The following is a 22704-nucleotide window of genomic DNA, read 5'->3' on the forward strand; positions in this document are numbered from 1 at the left end:
TTTAGGTTAGGCCTATTTACATTTAATGGTACAGCAGGCCCAGGTGAAGGCAGGGAGTGGCTAATTTTATCTCTAATCTTGTGAATTTTATCGTTAAAAAATGTCATAAAGTCCTCACAGCTGAGGGCTAGAGGAATCATGGGCTCAATAGAGCTCTGACTTTGTGTTAGCCTGGCTACAGTGCTGAAAAGGTACCTCGGATTATTTTTATTTTCTTCAATTAGTGAGGAGTAGTATGTAGATGGACTATGTCGTAAGGCTGTCATGTATTTACTATGGCTTTCTTGCCAGAGTATTCGTGACTCCTCTGTTTTATTGGAGCGCCACATTCTCTCTAATTTACGGGTTGTTTGTTTGAGTGTGTGAGTTTCAGAGCTAAACCACGGAGCTTTCCTCTGACGTTTAATAGTTTTTTCCCTCAATGGGGCAATTGAGTCCAAGGTGGATTTTAGTAGACTAGCAGAGCTATCGACAAGCAGATCCAGTTGAGAGGGGTTATAATTAATGTCATAGTTATTTATTGGATGGTGCACTGAGTTTAAGGCAGCAGGAATGGCCTCTTTAAATTTAGCCACAGCACTGTTGGACAGATTTCTACTCGTAACTATTTTATTGCACAGTGCGAGATCCTCTAGGATAATGTTAAAAGATATTAAAAAGTGATCTGATAGCAGAGGATTTTCAGGGTAGACTTTTAGTTCATTAATATCAAGGCCATATGTTAGAACAAGATCAAGAGTATGATTTAAACGATGAGTAGCTTCATTAATAGTTTGAAAAAAGCCAACTGAGTCTATTAGGGACATAAAGGCTGAGCTCAGGCTATCACTATCTTTGTCCACATGGATATTAAAATCTCCTACTATCAGTATTTAATCAGAACTGAGGACTAAGTTTGATATAAACTCAGAGAATTCTGATAGAAATTCAGAATAAGGGCCTGGAGGACGGTAAATTATCACAAATAAGACTGGCTGGCAGGTTTTTGATTCAGTATGAGATAAATTTAGAACCAGGCTTTCAAAGGAAGTGTAACTGGCCTTTGGTTTAGGATAGATTAGGAGAGAGGAATGATAAATAGCTGCTACACCACCTCCACGGCCTATGTCTCGTGGCATATGAGTATTTAAATGACTGGGAGGAGTGGCTTCATTTAAACTAACATATTCATCTTGATACAGCCATGTTTCAGTTAAACAGAATAAATCAAAGTTATTTTCTGAGATAAGGTCATTTACTAGTAGAGATTTGGATCTCAGTGATCTAATATTTAATAGAGCACATCTAATGCTTTTATGTTTTGGTGTTTCTAGATTTGAGATTTTATTTTTTTTCAGATTTTTATAATTGATAGCTCTTTTATTTGATTTTATGTTAAAATCATTGTGAAATATGGGCCGGGGGACTGACACCGTCTCCATAAAATAATATTCATCACCATCACAACAGTTGTCATGGCGATGAACACAGCTATCATAATAGCAATGGGAGGGAAACTGTCCTAAGGCAAGCGCAGAGGGGCGTGGAGGACTCCGCCTCTGTAACATGGTCTCATTCATGAGATGTCATAACAGTGACTGTGCCATGTTTTCTGATAGTAGAGATGCTCCCTCCAAAGTAGGGTGGATTCCATCTCTTCCTATCAGGTTCGGTTTTCCCCAGAAGGATCTCCAATTATCAATGAAGCCCACCTCGTTTTCTGGACACCACCTCGATAGCCAGCGGTTAAATGATGACATGCTATAGGCTATACATGTCATCACTGGTCAGATTTGGTAAGGGACCAGAGAAAATTACGGAGTCCGACATTGTTTTAGCATAAGCACAAACTGATTCAATGTTCACTTTGGTTGCTTCCGACTGACGACGTCAGGAGTCATTAGTGCCGACATGGAGGACTATCCTATCAAACTTACGATTACTCTTTGACAGCAACTTTAGATTTGATTCTATGTCGCCCGCTCTGGCCCCTGGGATGCACCTCACTATGCCCGCTGACTTCGCTAGCTTCACGTTTTTCACTATGGAGTCGCCAATTATCAGAGTTTGTTCCCCGGTGAGTGTGTTGTCCTCACGGAGGGGGGAGAACCTGTTTGAGACGTGAACATGGTGGTGTCCCGAGCGGCTTTTTGACCTTCGACTATGCTTACCACGGACAGTAACCCACTCATTGCTGGCCGGGGGGGAAGCTAAGCTAGAGCTAGCACAGTCCGCACCGGCTAGGTCCTGCTTGCTAGCTTCGGTTTTGGTATCAGGGGTGCGGAACCGCTTCTCCAGTTTGTTGATCCTCGCCTCCATATCTAACAGTACGCTACACTTTATGCAACTACCATTGTCCCTAAAGGAGGACGAGGAGTAACTAAACATCTGACACACCGGGCAGGAGAGCGGAGGGGAGGAGAGAGAAGCCATAGGTGCTAAATTTAAGCTAAGCTAAGCTAGGGACAAAAGGAAGTTTAAAGGAGATTGTACTGCCTATAAGAGGCGAGATTGCTTTTTACTTAACCTTCGTACGTTTAACTGTACGGTAAAAAATTAAAACAAGTGTTTTCAAGGCTAAAATATCAATGACAACAAGTTTGATTAGAGTTAGCAGAACACAGTAGTAGAGCGCTGCAAGCAGCGGTAGAGGGTAAACAGGAAATGATCGATACGTCACCACGTCAGCACGTCACCAGCACCTGCCATCACTATGCTTTATGGACTTCTTTAAACACTGACAATTTGGTCATTTTTGTCAGAAATAATTCCACATCGTTGTGGTTTTGCATCAATGTCCTCACTTTCAGCTGATTTATATATATTATATATATATAAATATATGCAGTATTAGTATAACTCCAACTGTCTCAGCAGTGTTTAAAGCCCAAATGCTAACAATGGTGTCTCTGTCTTAATGTTTACTGACTTAAATAATGTATTAAAACTACTGTACACACTAGAAATGTGTCATTGTTCAGGAGGTGTTGGCTTAATAAAAACACACCCACCCACACACACAGATGCCTCTATGACTGCTGCTTTATTTCCTCCTCTACATGATTACTATCTGATCTTCTGCAGGTATGACACTCTCTCCTCTTCTTCTGGATAAACTTCATCTTATTGAACTTTTAAATAACAAATATATTGTGATGATATGATAAGAACAAATGATATGAGTTGAATATAGCACAAAGAGGTTTAATTCTCCTATAAATTACATTGTTTAGATTTTCTATGAAACAAAGCATATTTTATACAGGATTGTGACCTTTGTGTAATATATATTAACAATGTTCATCTAACTTTGTAAATGTATCCGTTGGTTTTTTCTTTTTGTTTAGAAATGAAAATGCAAAAATCGATTTGTTTTACAAAACAAAATGTGAAAAAAAAAAAAAAAAAAAAGTTTTTAGGAACATGTTTAGTGTTTTTTTTTTTTTCATGGAAAAAGATGAATTTCCGTTTTCTTTAGAAGTCAATGAATTAAAAAATCTCAGCGTGATATTTTGCTGTTTTCTGTTACTCTTAAGTACGGTAACGTGGTAACAGGGTTGGGGTCAGTTATAGTATTACAGTATTTTATCCAATTACGATTAAATTACAATTAATTTTTGTCCTCAGAAAGTTAATTACAATTACCTTTACAATTACTAAAGTTCAATTACAATTAATCACAATTACTGAGCCTTTAATAAAAGTTAACCTTCCTCTTCTGTTAGCATCTCTAATGCTAACAGGTCCTAAATCAGCTGTAAAATACACAAAAAACAAATATTATCATGTAAATTATTTCCTACCCCTCGATTAAATGTTTTTCTTTAAATGGTAAAATGTGGGAAAGCTTGATATGAAACATATTCTAAAAATTGGTAACTACGTACTGTATGTGTAGAACTACATAGAACTGTAACATTTGAGTAGAATTGACAATTTTTATGGAACTTTCACAGCAATTACAATTACAAAATGCAGTTATTTATACTCAATTACAATTTAATTACAATTATGACAGCAACATATTTTTTAAATTACAGTTATGATTACACCATAGCTGTGGTTAATGATCAATTACACGATTACAAATATAATTGAGCCCAACCCTGTTGTGTAATATTTGATTCTCTCATAAACCTACTGATGAGTTTATCTTGTTCTTGTACATAACAGATTAAGTTTATTGGTCCGTTGAGCCTCCAGGATGCGACGTCGGATGAAACTCCGGTTTCTCCTTCTTGTGCTGATATGCATCCCAACAGCTGGATTCTTTTTACGGCCCTGGATCGTGTCCTTGTCTTTCCACAGAGATCAGCAACCACGCCTTTGTGCCTGTGACAAATGTTTGACGAAAGGCGAGTCGTGTTTTACGGAGCTGATAAACGAAGCTCCTAAACCCTTTTTATCGACTACATACAGGCCTTCAGAGGAGGGCTTCAAATGGTGGAAGGTGAATGTCGAAACCATTCAGTCATATTGTTTGATTATCACCTTTAAATTTACATACACGTGTACACTTTGTGTACACAAACGGTTCGTATTTATTTATTAGACCTATCCAGAGATAAAATGTATTATAATTTTCAAATCCTTTTTATGGACTTTTCATCATGAGAAGCTCAATTTTTTTTTTCAGCAGCAAAAACACTAAATATGCAGTATTTTATAAAAGTGAAATATTTTTGATGAAAAAATGTACAGAGTTGACCATGTCATTAATTGACAGCATAATTGAATGTAACACATTGTTATTTTTAGCACAAGGACAGTTTAAAAGAAAAAAAAAAGAAATCCAGTCATTGCATCAGCCATAATAATGTTGTTCTTCTTCCTCTGTGTCAGGGCATACAGGGTACTAAATGCAACTACACCGTCTACAACTCAATACTAGATGAAGTATTTCAGACATTTCCAGCTTTTCCAAAAGTGATCGAGCCTGGCCCTGAGCGCTGTATTACATGTGCTGTGGTTGGGAATTCTGGTCATTTGAATGGATCACGGTTTGGACCTTTGATTGATTCCCATGATTACGTCATCAGGTGATTATTAAGCACACACACATTCTGTCACATGTTAGCATATTATGTTCTTGTCATGTAGCAATGATTTTGGTATGGAAGATCTGATGGGCCACACAAGGAAATCTGATGAAATCCAAACACACTGTACATGACAAGCTAGTGACGCCTAGTACCGCCTCTCACCAAATGGACCAATAGGAAAGCGTTGTGAGACCCCACTGGACAAGATGAAGTGTGTGTTGAGCATGTGCAGCAGTGGTTGACTTAGAGGGTCAAAGGTTATCTCTCTCTGTGAAGAACAACATTACAAACAAGTCTAGAGAAGAAAATTAAACTTTTAACGTTTTATTTGGCCAACAAAGTTCAGTTTGCTAACATTACGTTTTGTGGCACACTCCTCTGTGCAACAGCGACATCTGGTGGGGCCGTGGCCAGCAAGGGCCCCTAATTTTAAAGCGATGGTTCTCAAATGGGGGTACGCGATGACACTACAGGGGGTTAAATGTTCCACCCCAGGCATAAATCTATTCAGCAGCCAATAAATCAGTGTTTTTTAACTTTGGAGTCAAGACCCCATGTGGGGTCGCCTAGAGTGTGAATGGAGTCGCCTGCAATTTCTGAAAATTTTTAATTGATTTTTTAATTTTTTTTTTTTTAACTATTCTCTTTTTAAATTAAAACAACACACAATCTTAAACAAATGTATTTCTATATTTTCACTTTGTGAAATATAAATGTAGTTCAACTGAAGTGCAGTAAATATATACAGAAATATATATATATATATATATATATATATATATATATATATATATATATACTGTATATATGTCTCAGCTCAAACGTGATCAGAAACTTATTGTACAAAAAAAAATGTTCTGAAACATTCTTGAAAATAAAAAAAATGGGAATACGATCCTGTCACAAGTGTACAACGTGAACATTGGCCCCAATCCACTGACAACAATCAGGAATTCTAGTGTGTATATGTGTATATTCTGTTTTCATAGTTTTTTTTTTTTTTTTCATATTTGTACATGTATATATTCTGTTTCATTCTTTTTATTAATTTTATTTTTTTTTTCTTGTAACATGTTTTTCCCTCCTTCTATCTGTACTGTGTACAGGCCCATGTACAGTATATGTATATTTTCCTGTTTATCTGCTGCTGAGACTCTACAAATGTCCCCTTTGTGGGACGAATAAAAGATTTCTTATCTTATCCAAAAAAGGTTTATTAACCACTGCATTAAATACTATTACTTTCCACTTATTTACAACATGAGATTCTATAAAATGTGTTTTATCACTCGTTCATTCCATCATTATGCTCTATATTTTTTTATAATAGTTTTCTCAGCAAAATGTTGTCGTCGGACAAAGGGGGAACTTGGATTGATAAATAAGAGAAAGGGGACTAGAGCCTAAACAGTTGGAGAACCAGTGCATAGACAGTCAGGCCAGGTCAATGATAAAAGTTCATAAAGAGAAAGAAAACAATCAGACACAGTAAAAAGGGGGAAACACTTGTGGTGTAAACACATGGTTTATTGTCAGTAGCAGACAGACTGGTCTGTAGATTCAGGTGTTTACCAGTCAATGTGTGTCACTGTCCATCTGCCACCATTCTCTCTGCTTATGAGTGTTGCTGATAGCGGTAGTCTAAACATGTGGCAGGTCATCAGTGCCATTCTGTAATTTATCATATAATATAAACATAGTTGAAAACCAATGAAAATTTGTTAAACTTTGTTGGAAAGGAAACAGTGTGTTATGATGTGGGATTACAGTTACATTCCTCTGACGCCAAATCCTGGAAATATTGATGTCTGTGAATACATTGTATGTTGATGGTATATATGAACCACTACATTAATGTTTGTGTGTTCTGTAGAATGAACCGAGGTCGGACCAAAAACTATGAAGCAGATGTTGGGACTAAAACAACACATCATGTCATGTATCCAGAGAGTGTCATCAAACTGGAACACAATACGACTCATTTCTTGTTTTTTCCATTCAAGCAAAATGATTTTTACTGGCTCTTCAAAAAGTTTGACCCAATGTAAGTCAAACATATTGTTTCTTTGTTTTTTTAAAAAAAACACATGCCTAGTAACTAAAAAAACCTTCCAAACTAAACTCAAAATGAAAATATACCTGTTTCATGTGTAATTGTGTCATTTCACAGATTATTCATCTGAGTATAAAAAAACACTATAGTTGTTTTAAATTGTTGGAGCTCTCAGGATCTTTATTATTGTTCTTTCAATGTTATGAATTGTTAGCATTAAAGGTATAGGAATTATCCAATGAAATAATTTAAGGATATAATGTTGTCAAGAAGAAAAACTGTTTCTTTTTTAATTCAAAAAAAAATTCTTCCTTCAACAGAAAAACCCCCCAAAGGTTTGCTGACAAAGACTTGGTGAGTATTTTATATTATTGTTTTTAATAAGTGCTACTAAACGTTATGATGATTTATTTGTTCAAAGAAAGTCAAGTAACACTGCTCTAGGTTTATTTATTTACATTTTAAATGGCTTTAGTTTTATGACATACAAACAGAACATCAAAGAGAAAACACCTTTTTTGTGTTTGCACATTCTGTCAAAGGTAAACACTGTAAGAAGTGCAAGAAGTGCAACCCTTTATGGACAGTAATGCATGTTTTCTTATTCCAATTAAATAAATGATTTCATTTTATTGCATAATTGTGACCATCACTAGCCCTCGGTAAGGACGGGTAAGAAATACTTTATTTTAGGGAGGATGTAAAAAGAGACACCTGGGTAGTCATGGTAGGAAATGTAAAGGGTGGGAAGAGTTGATTATTGTAAAGTGAGAGTGAGATGTGTAGTTGTAGTTGTGTATATTGTGTTTATTGTGTTGTGTAATCAAACCAGTCAGGTGACCAGTGTGTAGCTTAGGTATAATGGTGGTGGGTGTGGTCAGAGGGAAGGAGTGAGTGGTAATAAATAAAACAGGTATTTAGGATCAACGTGTCTAAAGTTTTATCCACAGTCTAAGACATGTCAGTGTATCATAGACCAGTGTATGTGTAAGAACCGCTACCAGCAACAGTGGGGGCCAGGGAGCCCCAGGCTACCCCCCATGACCGAGCAGCCCCCCAGATACCCCAGATACCACAGGCTGAAAGGCAGCCACCGTCCCCCACACACACACTGAGAAATCCCCAAGGGGAAAATGTTTAATTATGATTTTAAATCGATTCAATGGCGATTGAATCATTGTCTTATTACGTGTTTTATGTGTCCCGTACTTTTTATTGAGAAGATCACAGTCTCCATGTGTTTAAACCATCAGTAATAATATGTCTATATAAGGATACACTCGTATTCATCGCCTCATGTTTACTGCACAGCAGCTCATTGAGGATCCAGAGATGAATAATAATGAGAAATCTGTGAATACACAGAGAGGGAGGGGCCATTCAGAGCAGAGAGGGAGGGGCCATTCGGGCAGAGCAGGAGTGTCTTTGCAAGAAAACAAAAGTAAAAACCCAAATAAAAATGTGCTGTTGCTGATGATGTTGAGCCTAAATGTGCAAAGTTTAAAATAGGTACAAAACGTTTAGTAACGAAATAAGTTGGTTAATCCATAACAATAATTTAATTACATTAGATAATTGAAAAAAGTACATTACTATATGTCTTTCTTCCCTTGTAGAAGAATATTCCCACCTTACTTTTAAAGATGTATTTTCAGTTTTAAGGAAGGAAGTTAATTAATAGTAAATGGCTAAATTTCCCACATGCATTAATTACCCAATATCATAAACATTATTATTGGGTCACAGTTTGACCAACCATTGGTGTCTCCCACAGTAAGACCAGGTGATGCAGTTATTCACAATGTTAAGAACAGAATTTACTCTTTTACAGGCAACGCATGATCACATGATCAAAAAGTGCAACAGAAAAATTCAACAGCTTAAAAAAATCCCCCCCCCAAAATTAAACAAATAAAAAAAACAAAAAACATTTAAAATCATCAACAAACACATGACATCATCAACATGACCATAAATCTCTCTCAATCATATACAGTAGAGAAAAAAAGTTTTTAACTTTGATTTAAAAATGTTCACATGTGATGCTGACTTCAGCTCTGCTGCAGTTTGTTCCACTTCTTTGCAGCATAACAACTAAACACAGCATCACCATGGTTACTGTGAGCTCTGGGCTCCACTATCTGACCTGTGTCCATAGATCTCAGAGACCTGCTGGGTTCATACCTGACTAACATCTCACTGATGTATTCTGGACCAAACCATTCACACATTTATAACCAGCAGCAGAACTTTACAGTCTCCTCTGAGGCTGACTGGGAGCCAGTGTAATGTGTTCTGGTTCAGACCTGAGCTGCAGCGTTCTGAACCAGCTGTAGATGTTTGATGAAGACCATTACAATAGTCCAGTCTGCTGGAGATAAAAGCATGGACCAGTTTCTCCTGATCTTTCTGAGTCATTAAACCTTTCACTCTGGAGATGTTCTTTAGGTGGTACCCCCCCACCCCCCCAAAAAAGTGATTTCTCATAAATTTGTGAGTCAAATATTACGACGGTTGGTGGTCCCGAAACATTGGCAAAAATCAATATATGAATGGGGCCCATTACCCCGTACGTGTCACAGGGGCCCCGGCATTTTTCAAATGACTCCTCCTCTCTTTAGATCAGAATGCAGTTTGGTATGAATACTCTATGAATTAATATGATGAAATGCCCAGAGCCCTTTTTTTAAAATGGGGTAAGAGGCACACCCCCCATTTCTGGTAATTTCCAAATTTATGGGAACATAGTTGTGTGAAATATCGTTTCAAATGTAATTCAACGTAGATTACAATTATGCCTTGTACAGTTTGATTAGGGGCCAGAGGGGTCCTTTTATCGGCAAATTCCATTAAAGTCGTTTAGTCCTTTATTTGTGAGTCAAAGATTGCAACAGTTAGTGGTAACGAATCATTGACACATACCAATATATGAATGAAGCTCATTACTCCGTATGTGCCACTGTGGCCCCATTTCTCAAATGACGACTCCTCTGATAGATAATGTAATTTGACATGGATATTCTAAGAGCCTCAAAGAGACACTTTTGTTACTCGGTGGAATTGAGTCATTTGCCTGAATTCTGGGGAACATGGTACGTGCTATTTGGTGTGGAGATGTTCCGCGGGCCCAGCTGTAGTTGATCTTGTTTTTAATGTAGAAGATTGAACTATATTCAGTAATAATATAGACTTTATTTGAATCCCTGACAGGTGATGATCCTGAATCCTGAATTCATGAAATATGTTTATGAAAACTGGCTTAGGAGAAAAGGATATTGGCCATCCACAGGCTTTTTAACCTTCGCTGTCAGCTTGTACATGTGTGATAAGGTTAGTACTAACACACAACTACAGTCAGGAAACAAGTGCACACCAGGCAAAACACGTAGTAGTGTTTGATTTAGAATATGTAAAGATGAAATAAATATGAATTCAATGCATCATTCTTTATTCCTCCAGGTTGATGTTTTTGGCTTTGGAGCTGATAAAGATGGAAACTGGAGCCACTACTTTGAACGCCTCAGGAACAAAAAGATAAAAACTGGAGCCCACCCTGGAGATTTTGAATATAATACATTACAAAAATTAAGCAAGAAAAAGAAAATACAGTTTTTTCAAAAGCTGTGATGTTTTAGTTTAATGATAATAAATATGATGATTGCTAGCTCTGTAAAGTCTGAGTGAAACAGAATTCACTGTGATATGATGTGTAGAGTTAGTTATAGAGTTATTCATAGCTAGAATGGTTCATTGTAAATTAACATATCATTTATGAGTGAGGACTGATCAACGGGCTATTGTTTAATCTTCTATTATAAGTATTGGGCTGTGTTTTTATTTAAGTACATTTTATATCTAAATTTCATACTAAGATATTTATGTCATCTAATCTCTTTTTTAACCCTTTAGGTTTGTTTTGGACAAAGAATAAAAAAGTGTTTTTCACTGGAGGACAAATAGTAAACACTTGGTCATTTCCTACATTTTCTTTCTCATAAAATCATCTATACCTGCTTATCATACAGATGGATTTCCTCTTATCACGATAACTTCTGGGATTTATTCTGCTGTACTACGATGCTGGTTAACGTCATCATAACTTGTTAATAAAGGTCCATTAATTATGCTGATGAACATATGATTATTATTATTATTATTATTATTATTATTATTATTATTATTATTATTATTAGTGAGGATGCAGTAGGCATCCTCACTATTGTTTTCCCTATACTTTATTATAGTTATTATTATTATTCTTCTTCCGTCTTACTCTAACTACTCCTTCATTTTTCAACCAATTTCAACGATTTTTGTCTCAAACTGTTCAACTATTTTCTGGACATTATGCTATGTTCTGATTTTTTTAAAACTTTTCAACTTTTTTTATTATTTCCGGTCAAATTTTTGGCTCTAATCCACTAACATTGGAAACTATGGTATACTTGGCACTCCTTCGGCGGCCATTTTGCTAAACCTTTGACATGTTCAGCTACTACAACCCATCACAACTTTTTCAACCTGTTTCAACTCATTTTAACTTTTTCAACCAGTTTCAACTTCTTTCAACTTTTTTCAACTTCTTTCAACTTTTTTTAACCAATTTGAAATTTTATAACCATTTTGAAATTTTATAACCAATTTCAACTTTTTTCAAATTTTTCAACCCATTTCAACTTCTTTCAACTTTCTTCAATTTTTTTTCAAACAAATCCAACTTCTTTCAACTTTTTCAACCGCATTGCTAATATTAATATTCTGCTCTTCATCATCACTCCTCCTCTTCATCACCAATCCTCCTCTTGTGAGGAGTTTGCAGGTTCTCATTTCACATCTCAAACTAATATCTGTAACTGCTCGGTCATTCTTTAAGCGATTTCCACCATTCAAACTTTCCCATGTTTCAAATATTCTGCTCTTCGTCATCACTCCTCCTCTTCATCACAAATTCACCTTCAGTGTGGAGTTTGCAGGTTCTCATTTCTCACCTACAACTTTAAACTTTAACTGTTTTGGCCATTTTTCAACCGATTTCCACCATTCAAACTTTGAATTGTGTCAAAAATTCACCTCTTCATCATCACCCATCCTCTTCATCACAAATTCACCTTTAGTGTGGGGTTTGCATGTTCTCATTCAGACTCAGAACTTAGTTCTTTCACAGCTCAGCCATTTTCCAACGGATTTCAACATTTCAAACTTTGACATGTTCAGCTGTTTGTTCACTTTCAGGTCATACAGGGATTTTTAAACACACTACTGTGTGAACTGGACTTCTAACTGGTTTAACTGGTTTTCCCCATCAAACTGGGATTTTGACACATACTGCTGTCTAAACTGGACTTCTAACTGGTTACACTGCTTTTTCCCTTCATACTGGGGTTTGTACTCATACTACTGTATGAACTGGACTTCTAACTGGTGGTACTGGTTTTTCAAGGTTTACTGGTTTTAATGTTTACTGGGCTAATGTTAATGGTAGTGTAATGCTAATGCTAGGGTAATGGTAATACAAGGCTATTGCTAATGCTAGGCTATTGCTAATGCTAAGCCATTGCTAATGCTAGGCTATTGCTAATACTAGGCTAATGCTAATGCTAGGTTAATGTTAATGCTAGGACAATGTTAAAGCTAGCACAATACTAATGCTAGCACAATGCTAATGCCAGCGCAATGCTAATGCTAGCGCAATGCTAATGCTAACGCAATGCCAATGCTAGCGCAATGCTAATAGTAGCGCAATGCTAATGCTAGCGCAATACTAATGCTAGCGCAATGCTAATGCTAGCGCAATGCTAATGCTAGCGCAATACTAACGCAATGCTAATGCTAGCGCAATGCTAATGCTAGCGCAATGCTAATGCTAACGCAATGCTAATGCTAGCGCAATGCAAATGTTAGAGCAATGCTAATGCTAGCGCAATGCTATCGTTAGCGCAATGCTAATGTTAGCGCAATGCTAATGTAATTCTAATGCTAGCGCAATGCTAATGCTAGCACAATGCCAATGTTAGCGCAATGCTAATGCTAGCACAATGCTAATGCTAACGCAATGCTAATGCTAGCACAATGCTAATGTTAGCGCAATGCTAATGCTAGCGCAATGCTATCATTAGCGCAATGCTAATGCTAGCGCAATGCTAATGCTAGCACAATGCCAATGTTAGCGCAATGCTAGCGCAATTCTAATTTTAGCGCAATGTTAATACTAGCACAATGCCAATGTTAGCGCAATGCTAATGCTAGCACAATGCTAATGCTAGCACAATGTTAATGCCGGCGCAATGCTAATGCTAGCGTAATGTTAATGCTAGCACAATGCTAATGCTAGCATAATGCTAATACTAGCGCAATGCTAATACTAGCGCAATGCTAATGCTAGCGCAATACTAACGCAATGCTATTGCTAATGCTAGCACAATGCTAATGCTAGCGCAATGCTAATGCTAGCGCAATGCTAATGCTAGCACAATGCTAATTTTAGCGCACTGCTAATGTTAGAGCAATGCTATTGCTAGCACAATGTCAATGTTAGCGCAATGTTAATGCTAGCGCAATGCTAATGTTAATGCTAGCACAATGCTAATGCTAGCGCAATGCTAATGCTAACGCAATGCTAATGTTAGCGTAATGCTAATGTTTGCGCAATGCTAGCGCAATTCTAATGCTAGTGCAATGCTAATGCTAGCACAATGCCAATGTTAGCGCAATGCTAATGCTAACACAATGCTAATGCTAGCACAATGCTAATGCTAGCACAATGCTAATGTTAATGCTAGCACAATGCTAATGCTAGCGCAATGCTAATGCTAACGCAATGCTAATGTTAGCGCAATGCTAATGTTTGCGCAATGCTAGCGCAATTCTAATGCTAGTGCAATGCTAATGCTAGCACAATGCCAATGTTAGCGCAATGCTAATGCTCACACAATGCTAATGCTAGCACAATGCTAATGCTAGCACAATGCTAATGCTAGCGCAATGCTAATGTTAGCACAATGCTAATGTTGGAGCAATGCTAATGCTAGCGCAATGCTAATGTTCAAATTTTTCAACCCATTCCAACTTCTTTCAACTTTTTTCAACTTTCTTCAATTTTTTTCAACTAAAACCAACTCTTTTCAACTTTTTCAACCGCATTGCTAATATTAATATTCTGCTCTTCATCATCACTCCTCCTCTTCATCACCAATCCTCCTCTTGTGAGGAGTTTGCAGGTTCTCTTTTCAAACCTCAGTTTGTCTTGATCTTTTGAAACATCCTTTAAATCCCTTAAAATGTTTTTCTTCTCTGTCAACTTCTTGCTTTTCTTTTAACATTTTTCAACATTACTTCTGCATATATCCATGCAAATGTTCAAGCATGTTTTAAAATAATTCATTGTTTTTCCAATTATTTTTTTTTAACATTATTCAACATGCCTTCAGCCTGTCTCCATTCAGCATTTTGGAGTTTCTAGATTGCCCAGTACGAGTGAGTGAGTGGATGCCTGTGCGTGTGTATGTCGTGTATGCCAGGGTGCACCCCTGCCTAGCACCCAATGAGAGCTGGAAATAGGCACCAGCGGACACCAGCTCCCAGCAGACGGGGGTCTCCCAGCAGACAGCCAGCAGACCCCCGTGACCATGAAAAAGAGCAAACAGGTCAAAAAATTGATGGATAGATCTTCTCTATTCTCTCATGCAGCGTACTGCATCCTCACTTGCATTTCCTTCAGGAAATGCAAATATTCTAGTTATAGTTATTATTATTATTCTTCTTCCGTCTTACTCTAACTACTCCTTCATTTTTCAACCAATTTCAACGATTTTTGTCTCAAACTGTTCAACTATTTTCTGGACATTATGCTATGTTCTGATTTTTTTAAAACTTTTCAACTTTTTTTATTATTTCCGGTCAAATTTTTGGCTCTAATCCACTAACATTGGAAACTATGGTATACTTGGCACTCCTTCGGCGGCCATTTTGCTAAACCTTTGACATGTTCAGCTACTACAACCCATCACAACTTTTTCAACCTGTTTCAACTCATTTTAACTTTTTCAACCAGTTTCAACTTCTTTCAACTTTTTTCAACTTCTTTCAACTTTTTTTAACCAATTTGAAATTTTATAACCATTTTGAAATTTTATAACCAATTTGAAATTTTATAACCAATTTCAACTTTTTTCAAATTTTTCAACCCATTTCAACTTCTTTCAACTTTCTTCAATTTTTTTTCAAACAAATCCAACTTCTTTCAACTTTTTCAACCGCATTGCTAATATTATATTCTGCTCTTCATCATCACTCCTCCTCTTCATCACCAATCCTCCTCTTGTGAGGAGTTTGCAGGTTCTCATTTTACATCTCAAACTAATATCTGTAACTGCTCGGTCATTCTTTAAGCGATTTCCACCATTCAAACTTTCCCATGTTTCAAATATTCTGCTCTTCGTCATCACTCCTCCTCTTCATCACAAATTCACCTTCAGTGTGGAGTTTGCAGGTTCTCATTTCTCACCTACAACTTTAAACTTTAACTGTTTTGGCCATTTTTCAACCGATTTCCACCATTCAAACTTTGAATTGTGTCAAAAATTCACCTCTTCATCATCACCCATCCTCTTCATCACAAATTCACCTTTAGTGTGGGGTTTGCATGTTCTCATTCAGACTCAGAACTTAGTTCTTTCACAGCTCAGCCATTTTCCAACGGATTTCAACATTTCAAACTTTGACATGTTCAGCTGTTTGTTCACTTTCAGGTCATACAGGGATTTTTAAACACACTACTGTGTGAACTGGACTTCTAACTGGTTTAACTGGTTTTCCCCATCAAACTGGGATTTTGACACATACTGCTGTCTAAACTGGACTTCTAACTGGTTACACTGCTTTTTCCCTTCATACTGGGGTTTGTACTCATACTACTGTATGAACTGGACTTCTAACTGGTGGTACTGGTTTTTCAAGGTTTACTGGTTTTAATGTTTACTGGGCTAATGTTAATGGTAGTGTAATGCTAATGCTAGGGTAATGGTAATACAAGGCTATTGCTAATGCTAGGCTATTGCTAATGCTAAGCCATTGCTAATGCTAGGCTATTGCTAATACTAGGCTAATGCTAATGCTAGGTTAATGTTAATGCTAGGACAATGTTAAAGCTAGCACAATACTAATGCTAGCACAATGCTAATGCCAGCGCAATGCTAATGCTAGCGCAATGCTAATGCTAACGCAATGCCAATGCTAGCGCAATGCTAATGGTAGCGCAATGCTAATGCTAGCGCAATACTAATGCTAGCGCAATGCTAATGCTAGCGCAATGCTAATGCTAGCGCAATACTAACGCAATGCTAATGCTAGCGCAATGCTAATGCTAGCGCAATGCTAATGCTAACGCAATGCTAATGCTAGCGCAATGCAAATGTTAGAGCAATGCTAATGCTAGCGCAATGCTATCGTTAGCGCAATGCTAATGTTAGCGCAATGCTAATGTAATTCTAATGCTAGCGCAATGCTAATGCTAGCACAATGCCAATGTTAGCGCAATGCTAATGCTAGCACAATGCTAATGCTAACGCAATGCTAATGCTAGCACAATGCTAATGTTAGCGCAATGCTAATGCTAGCGCAATGCTATCATTAGCGCAATGCTAATGCTAGCGCAATGCTAATGCTAGCACAATGCCAATGTTAGCGCAATGCTAGCGCAATTCTAATTTTAGCGCAATGTTAATACTAGCACAATGCCAATGTTAGCGCAATGCTAATGCTAGCACAATGCTAATGCTAGCACAATGTTAATGCCGGCGCAATGCTAATGCTAGCGTAATGTTAATGCTAGCACAATGCTAATGCTAGCATAATGCTAATACTAGCGCAATGCTAATACTAGCGCAATGCTAATGCTAGCGCAATACTAACGCAATGCTATTGCTAATGCTAGCACAATGCTAATGCTAGCGCAATGCTAATGCTAGCGCAATGCTAATGCTAGCACAATGCTAATGTTAGCGCACTGCTAATGTTAGAGCAATGCTATTGCTAGCACAATGTCAATGTTAGCGCAATGTTAATGCTAGCGCAATGCTAATGTTAATGCTAGCACAATGCTAATGCTAGCGCAATGCTAATGCTAACGCAATGCTAATGTTAGCGCAATGCTAATGTTTGCGCAATGCTAGCGCAATTCTAATGCTAGTGCAATGCTAATGCTAGCACAATGCCAATGTTAGCGCAATGCTAATGCTAACACAATGCTAATGCTAGCACAATGCTAATGCTAGCACAATGCTAATGCTAATGCTAGCACAATGCTAATGCTAGCGCAATGCTAATGCTAACGCAATGCTAATGTTAGCGCAATGCTAATGTTTGCGCAATGCTAGCGCAATTCTAATGCTAGTGCAATGCTAATGCTAGCACAATGCCAATGTTAGCGCAATGCTAATGCTCACACAATGCTAATGCTAGCACAATGCTAATGCTAGCACAATGCTAATGCTAGCGCAATGCTAATGTTAGCACAATGCTAATGTTGGAGCAATGCTAATGCTAGCGCAATGCTAATGTTCAAATTTTTCAACCCATTCCAACTTCTTTCAACTTTTTTCAACTTTCTTCAATTTTTTTCAACTAAAACCAACTCTTTTCAACTTTTTCAACCGCATTGCTAATATTAATATTCTGCTCTTCATCATCACTCCTCCTCTTCATCACCAATCCTCCTCTTGTGAGGAGTTTGCAGGTTCTCTTTTCAAACCTCAGTTTGTCTTGATCTTTTGAAACATCCTTTAAATCCCTTAAAATGTTTTTCTTCTCTGTCAACTTCTTGCTTTTCTTTTAACATTTTTCAACATTACTTCTGCATATATCCATGCAAATGTTCAAGCATGTTTTAAAATAATTCATTGTTTTTCCAATTATTTTTTTTTTAACATTATTCAACATGCCTTCAGCCTGTCTCCATTCAGCATTTTGGAGTTTCTAGATTGCCCAGTACGAGTGAGTGAGTGGATGCCTGTGCGTGTGTATGTCGTGTATGCCAGGGTGCACCCCTGCCTAGCACCCAATGAGAGCTGGAAATAGGCACCAGCGGACACCAGCTCCCAGCAGACGGGGGTCTCCCAGCAGACAGCCAGCAGACCCCCGTGACCATGAAAAAGAGCAAACAGGTCAAAAAATTGATGGATAGATCTTCTCTATTCTCTCATGCAGCGTACTGCATCCTCACTTGCATTTCCTTCAGGAAATGCAAATATTCTAGTTATTATTATTTTCACAGTGAGTGTTGGAATCAGGTCTCAGGAAATCTGACTGACTGCTTTCATATCTGTGTGTGTGTTTTATAAACCATAACCAAAGTTTACTCATCCTTTGTTAATCATTAACAGACACTTCATAAAGTGTATAAATTGTTATAATGTGTGCATCGATAAACTGTTTAATATCACATTAATTATAGCATTACAAATCATTAAAAAACATTATTAGCTATTATTTATATGTTTGTTATCAGTAAATAACTATTAACTAAATGTTAAATAACTATCTATTAACCATTATTTACCCTTTATCGATGATGGTTGTTATAAAGTGTTACCAGCAACGGTAGTGTTTTTGGAGCAGGAAGTAACCAATGCCACGCCTGGACTAGTCAAGGCGAAGGCAGGTGCGTTTTTGCATGTCGTAGATCTTGACACCCTTGCGGATGGCCTCGACAATGGCCTGTCTGGAATTCTGGATTGCCTCCTCCAGCTCGGGGGACCATGAGAACTTACAACTTGGGCTGAGAAATGGCTTAAAGGGCGCCATTGTGTTGCGCATCTGGGCATTGTTGGCCGCCTGGTTCACAAGCCCAAACCAGCTCCTGATGTCCGTTGTGGAGTCAGAGGTGGGGAAATCTCGTATAGTGTCCAAGTACTTGGGAAACGTCTCTATAGTGGCATCCGAGACTCTGAAACCAGCAAAATCAACAGTCCTCTCAGGAAATTGGAGTTTGTCTGGGTTCAACACAATGCCCGATTTACCGACACGTGTGAGTAAGCCAATGGTTCTCCACCAGCGCTGTTCCAGGTCAGCATCATGGTGGATAGTGTCATCAACAGAGCTTTCCTTGCACTCATAGTCTGAAAGGATGGCATCAAAACAGCGGTTGTAGCCATTCCTCAATGAAAGGAAACCTTGAGGTGCCCTGGTATAGCCCCTGTGTCTGAAGGGCGTGATAAAGATAGTCAGGTGACGATCGCAATTGCACAGGGGCACACTATGGTAACCGTTCCTGGTCTTTGGGGATACGGCGTGTGAAATGGAAAGGGGACTCAGTGGCAAAAATCTCACGCTGGCAGAACTTGTTGAGAGGCAAGAGGTCCACTGTCCTGCAGAGTGAACCATCGTGCTTTCGGGTGACTACCATACGATGGCACCTCGTCACAGGTTCACCGTAGGGCACACGTTCAATGACACCGAGGGCCTCGACCCGGAGGAGATCATCATAGACTCTCTGCTGCCAGTGTAGGGGCACGGTGGCTGCGGTGTGGCATGCTTTGGGTGGGGCTGCTGGGTCTACGTGTATCTCGACAGGGTGCCCCTCCATGCATGGCAACACTTGATGGGGGCAGGTGTTAAATGCAGATGAGGCGTATCTCTCGAGCAGCCAACCTTTCATCTGGCCATTATTTTCTGGTGTGCAAGGGAATGGCAGGTCCGTGGGCTGTACTGGTGGGACTGTACACTGGGGGTACGAGCACTGGGCAGGATGAGTACTATTTAAATCCTTGCAGATAAAAAAAAAACGCTTCTACATCCTAACTGCAACACTGGATAAAGTGTGTATAACTATAGGCCTATATGTTGTCATACTGAATAATTCTGTTAATGGAGATTAGCAGCAATGATGATTTTAAAACAAAAATCACGGAATCACGGAAAAAGGATTGTCTGATCCGAGGGCCTCGTTATGAACATTCAGGTCTGCATTTAGAATAATGACCAATCTGAGCATTAATACAGGACAGAGCAGATGCAGCGTCTGACCAATCACAAACATGGAGAAATCCTGCAAAGCACCTTATTTTACATACTATGGAGGAACAATAATAAAACCAACACTGCAGAAAAAGCAGGAGGGAAGGAATGCTGACAGTGAATAAGCGGATTCGGCATCTCGCTGCGCGCAAAGCATGTTGGTCCGGGTCAAAGGTCAGGACTACCCAGCTCCCGCCTAGCTCGTATCATAAAACGTAAACATGGCCGAGTCTGACAAAGATATTAAATATTTTGAGCGTTGTGAAGTGGATGTTTTAAAAGAATATTGTAAGAGACGTGGACATGTTGTTACTGGGAAGAGGAAGAAAGAACTGGTGGCCCTCGCTTGGGCATTGTCATTTCAAAAAGCGCCTATAGTTTTGACAAAACAGCAGGAACGAGAGGCTGTCAACCTTGATTATAAATCTCTGCCCGAGATCGATGTTGACAGCTGATCCTGGGGGGATCGGGCATATTGTGGCGAGAAAGAAAAGGACGCCAACAAACCCCCGAAACCTGCTGGGTGAGAGACACCTCTCTAACATGTACACCACAATATAATATTTATATACTAGTTTACTAGTTAGCTTTAATGTAGTACAGTATATGTCAAACTTACTGATTTAATCCATTCGGCACGACGTTCTGGATCTTTTCTTTCAGTAGGAAATGGGATGAGTACGTATGGCGGGTCGCATATACATCGTGAGGTTCCTTTATTGCACTCGTGAACGGGGCAAAACTCTTTCATCCACGTATTAAGCCCACGTGTACCGTTGGAACAGCCACGCACTGAACAATGGGACCCTGGCATATTGCCTTAAAACGACCTTAAGCAAAGTAAATGCCTAAAAGTCCGTATAAGTAGCCGGTTGTTCCGCTAGACAGGGGCTTTGTTGACACGCTGGGCAGTCGTGAACTCTGACCCGGATATATTGACCCGGGAATCGCGCATGCGTACTGATAATGCTGATTTGGCTTATTGATGACTATTATTGCGTAAACTTGTGACATTATGCAATATAAATTCATCAGATGATAAACAGACAGCAATCTGATCAGCCAGTTTCACTTTATTACAGCACATACGTGTTTCTTTTCACGATGTCTGCCTCAGTAATTTCCAAACACTTCCACAGATACGGGTCATGTGTTTCCTGTACGACCAGAGTCAGAGCTTGGTCCACATTAGTGGCAGTAAGTAGAACTGCTTTACAGTGAGGGTTGGACTGATCCAGGGCTGCCCTTTGTCACTAATTCTGTTCATAACTTTTATGGACAGATGATGTAGTTCTGTTGGCTCCATCAGGTTGTGACCTTCAGCTTCAATTGATCAGTTCACAGCTGAGTGTGAAGCAGGATGAGAATCAGAACCTCCAGATGAGTCCATGGTTCTCGACTGTTAAAGGTGGAGTGTCTTCTCCGTGTTGTATAAATACCTCAGGGTCTGGTTCTCAGTGAGGGAAGGATGGAGCAAGAAGTTACTCAACTGAACTTTATTTATAGAGGCCTTTAAGGCAGCCACAGCTGGCACAAAGTGCTGTACACAATAAATACAAACAGCAAAACAATAAAATAAACTTAGTAAACAGGACACTAAAACAGGAGCAAATTTCCATAATAGGTTAAAACCCAAGGAATAAAAATGGATTCTAAAAGCAGTTTTAAAACTGGTTAATTGATGCAAAGCCTGCAGTGATCCGTAAAGATTCAGAGGGAGCGTCAAGCTGAAGGTTTTTAGTCGACTGACTAAAGGTCAAGTTGGCCATTAGTCAGTCTTTGTCAGTTTCTAGTCAACCTTCAGTCAGTTTTTCGTCAGCCTTTAGTCCTGTCAGGTTCTGTTTATTTAGCCCTTGGGGTCCTTTTTAAGTTATTATGTGTCTTTGTTTATTCGGTTTGAGTCTAGTCATGTTTAACTCTTGTCTGTGTTTCAGGTGTTCCTACTTGTGGCTCCACCCCCCAGTGATGTCTGTGTGCTTGGTTGGTGCCTGATTAGCTCATGTTTCCACCCAGGTGTGGGCCATTCCCAATCAAGCTTCCCTCACTATTTAGCTGAGTGCTTGGACACAGTATGACTGTGGGATCATTGTGATTGTCATTGTGAGTATATTGTCTTCCCTCCTCGTGTCCTGCTGTGTCTGGTCTTTGCTCCCTGTACCTCCTGTCTTTTTGGATTTAAGTTTTGTTTTGTTTTGATAATAAAAGGATGGACTGGTTCCAAGAACGCTATGCATCGATCCTGCCTCCCCACACCGGACCATAACAGAATGATCCTGGCAGAAAGGACTGTCTATTGGTAGAGCTACCTTCTGGAGGCCAGGGAAGCTCTGTTATATGGACCAGAGAAGGATCCTGTCAGGGATGTGTACTCTGGGGCTCGACTGGCTGCCGGAAGACCCCGGAGCCTGCAACGAGGTAGAGGTCGGTCCAAAAAGAAGGGCCAACCCCGCCAGTCCCCTAGCTTCCAGGCTAGTGTCCCTGTATCTCCTAGCTCCCAGGCTAGCGTCCCTGTTAGTCCTAGCTCCCAGGCTAGCGTCCCTGTTAGTCCTAGCTCCCAGGCTAGCGTCCCTGTTAGTCCTAGCTCCCAGGCTAGCTTCCCTGTTAGTCCTAGCTCCCAGG

At 39.0% G+C, this 22704-nt stretch overlaps 1 protein-coding gene across 1 annotated transcript; it reads left to right on the forward strand.

The window, feature by feature from the left end:
* The first annotated feature begins 2946 nt into the window (after nucleotides 1–2946).
* On the forward strand, nucleotides 2947–11031 carry LOC114461328 (CMP-N-acetylneuraminate-beta-galactosamide-alpha-2,3-sialyltransferase 1-like). The gene is made up of 7 exons (XM_028443336.1): nucleotides 2947–3063; nucleotides 4153–4429; nucleotides 4822–5018; nucleotides 6895–7065; nucleotides 7395–7428; nucleotides 10285–10404; nucleotides 10534–11031. The coding sequence occupies exons 2-7, from the start codon at nucleotides 4184–4186 to the stop codon at nucleotides 10699–10701; spliced, it is 936 nt and encodes a 311-aa protein (XP_028299137.1). The 5' UTR covers nucleotides 2947–3063; nucleotides 4153–4183; the 3' UTR covers nucleotides 10702–11031.
* The last annotated feature ends 11673 nt before the right edge of the window (nucleotides 11032–22704 follow it).

The sequence above is a fragment of the Gouania willdenowi genome, chromosome 3, assembly GCF_900634775.1.
Source record: "Gouania willdenowi chromosome 3, fGouWil2.1, whole genome shotgun sequence".
Taxonomy (NCBI): domain Eukaryota; kingdom Metazoa; phylum Chordata; class Actinopteri; order Blenniiformes; family Gobiesocidae; genus Gouania; species Gouania willdenowi.

Bases quoted from the DNA above. Each gene is read 5' to 3' on its own strand.
- LOC114461328 (XM_028443336.1), top strand. From the start codon at position 4,184: ATGCGACGTCGGATGAAACTCCGGTTTCTCCTTCTTGTGCTGATATGC. The intron at 4,430-4,821 runs GTGAATGTCGAA...CCTCTGTGTCAG, and splicing joins AGGGCTTCAAATGGTGGAAG to GGCATACAGGGTACTAAATG. The intron at 7,429-10,284 runs GTGAGTATTTTA...AATCCCTGACAG, and splicing joins GGTTTGCTGACAAAGACTTG to GTGATGATCCTGAATCCTGA.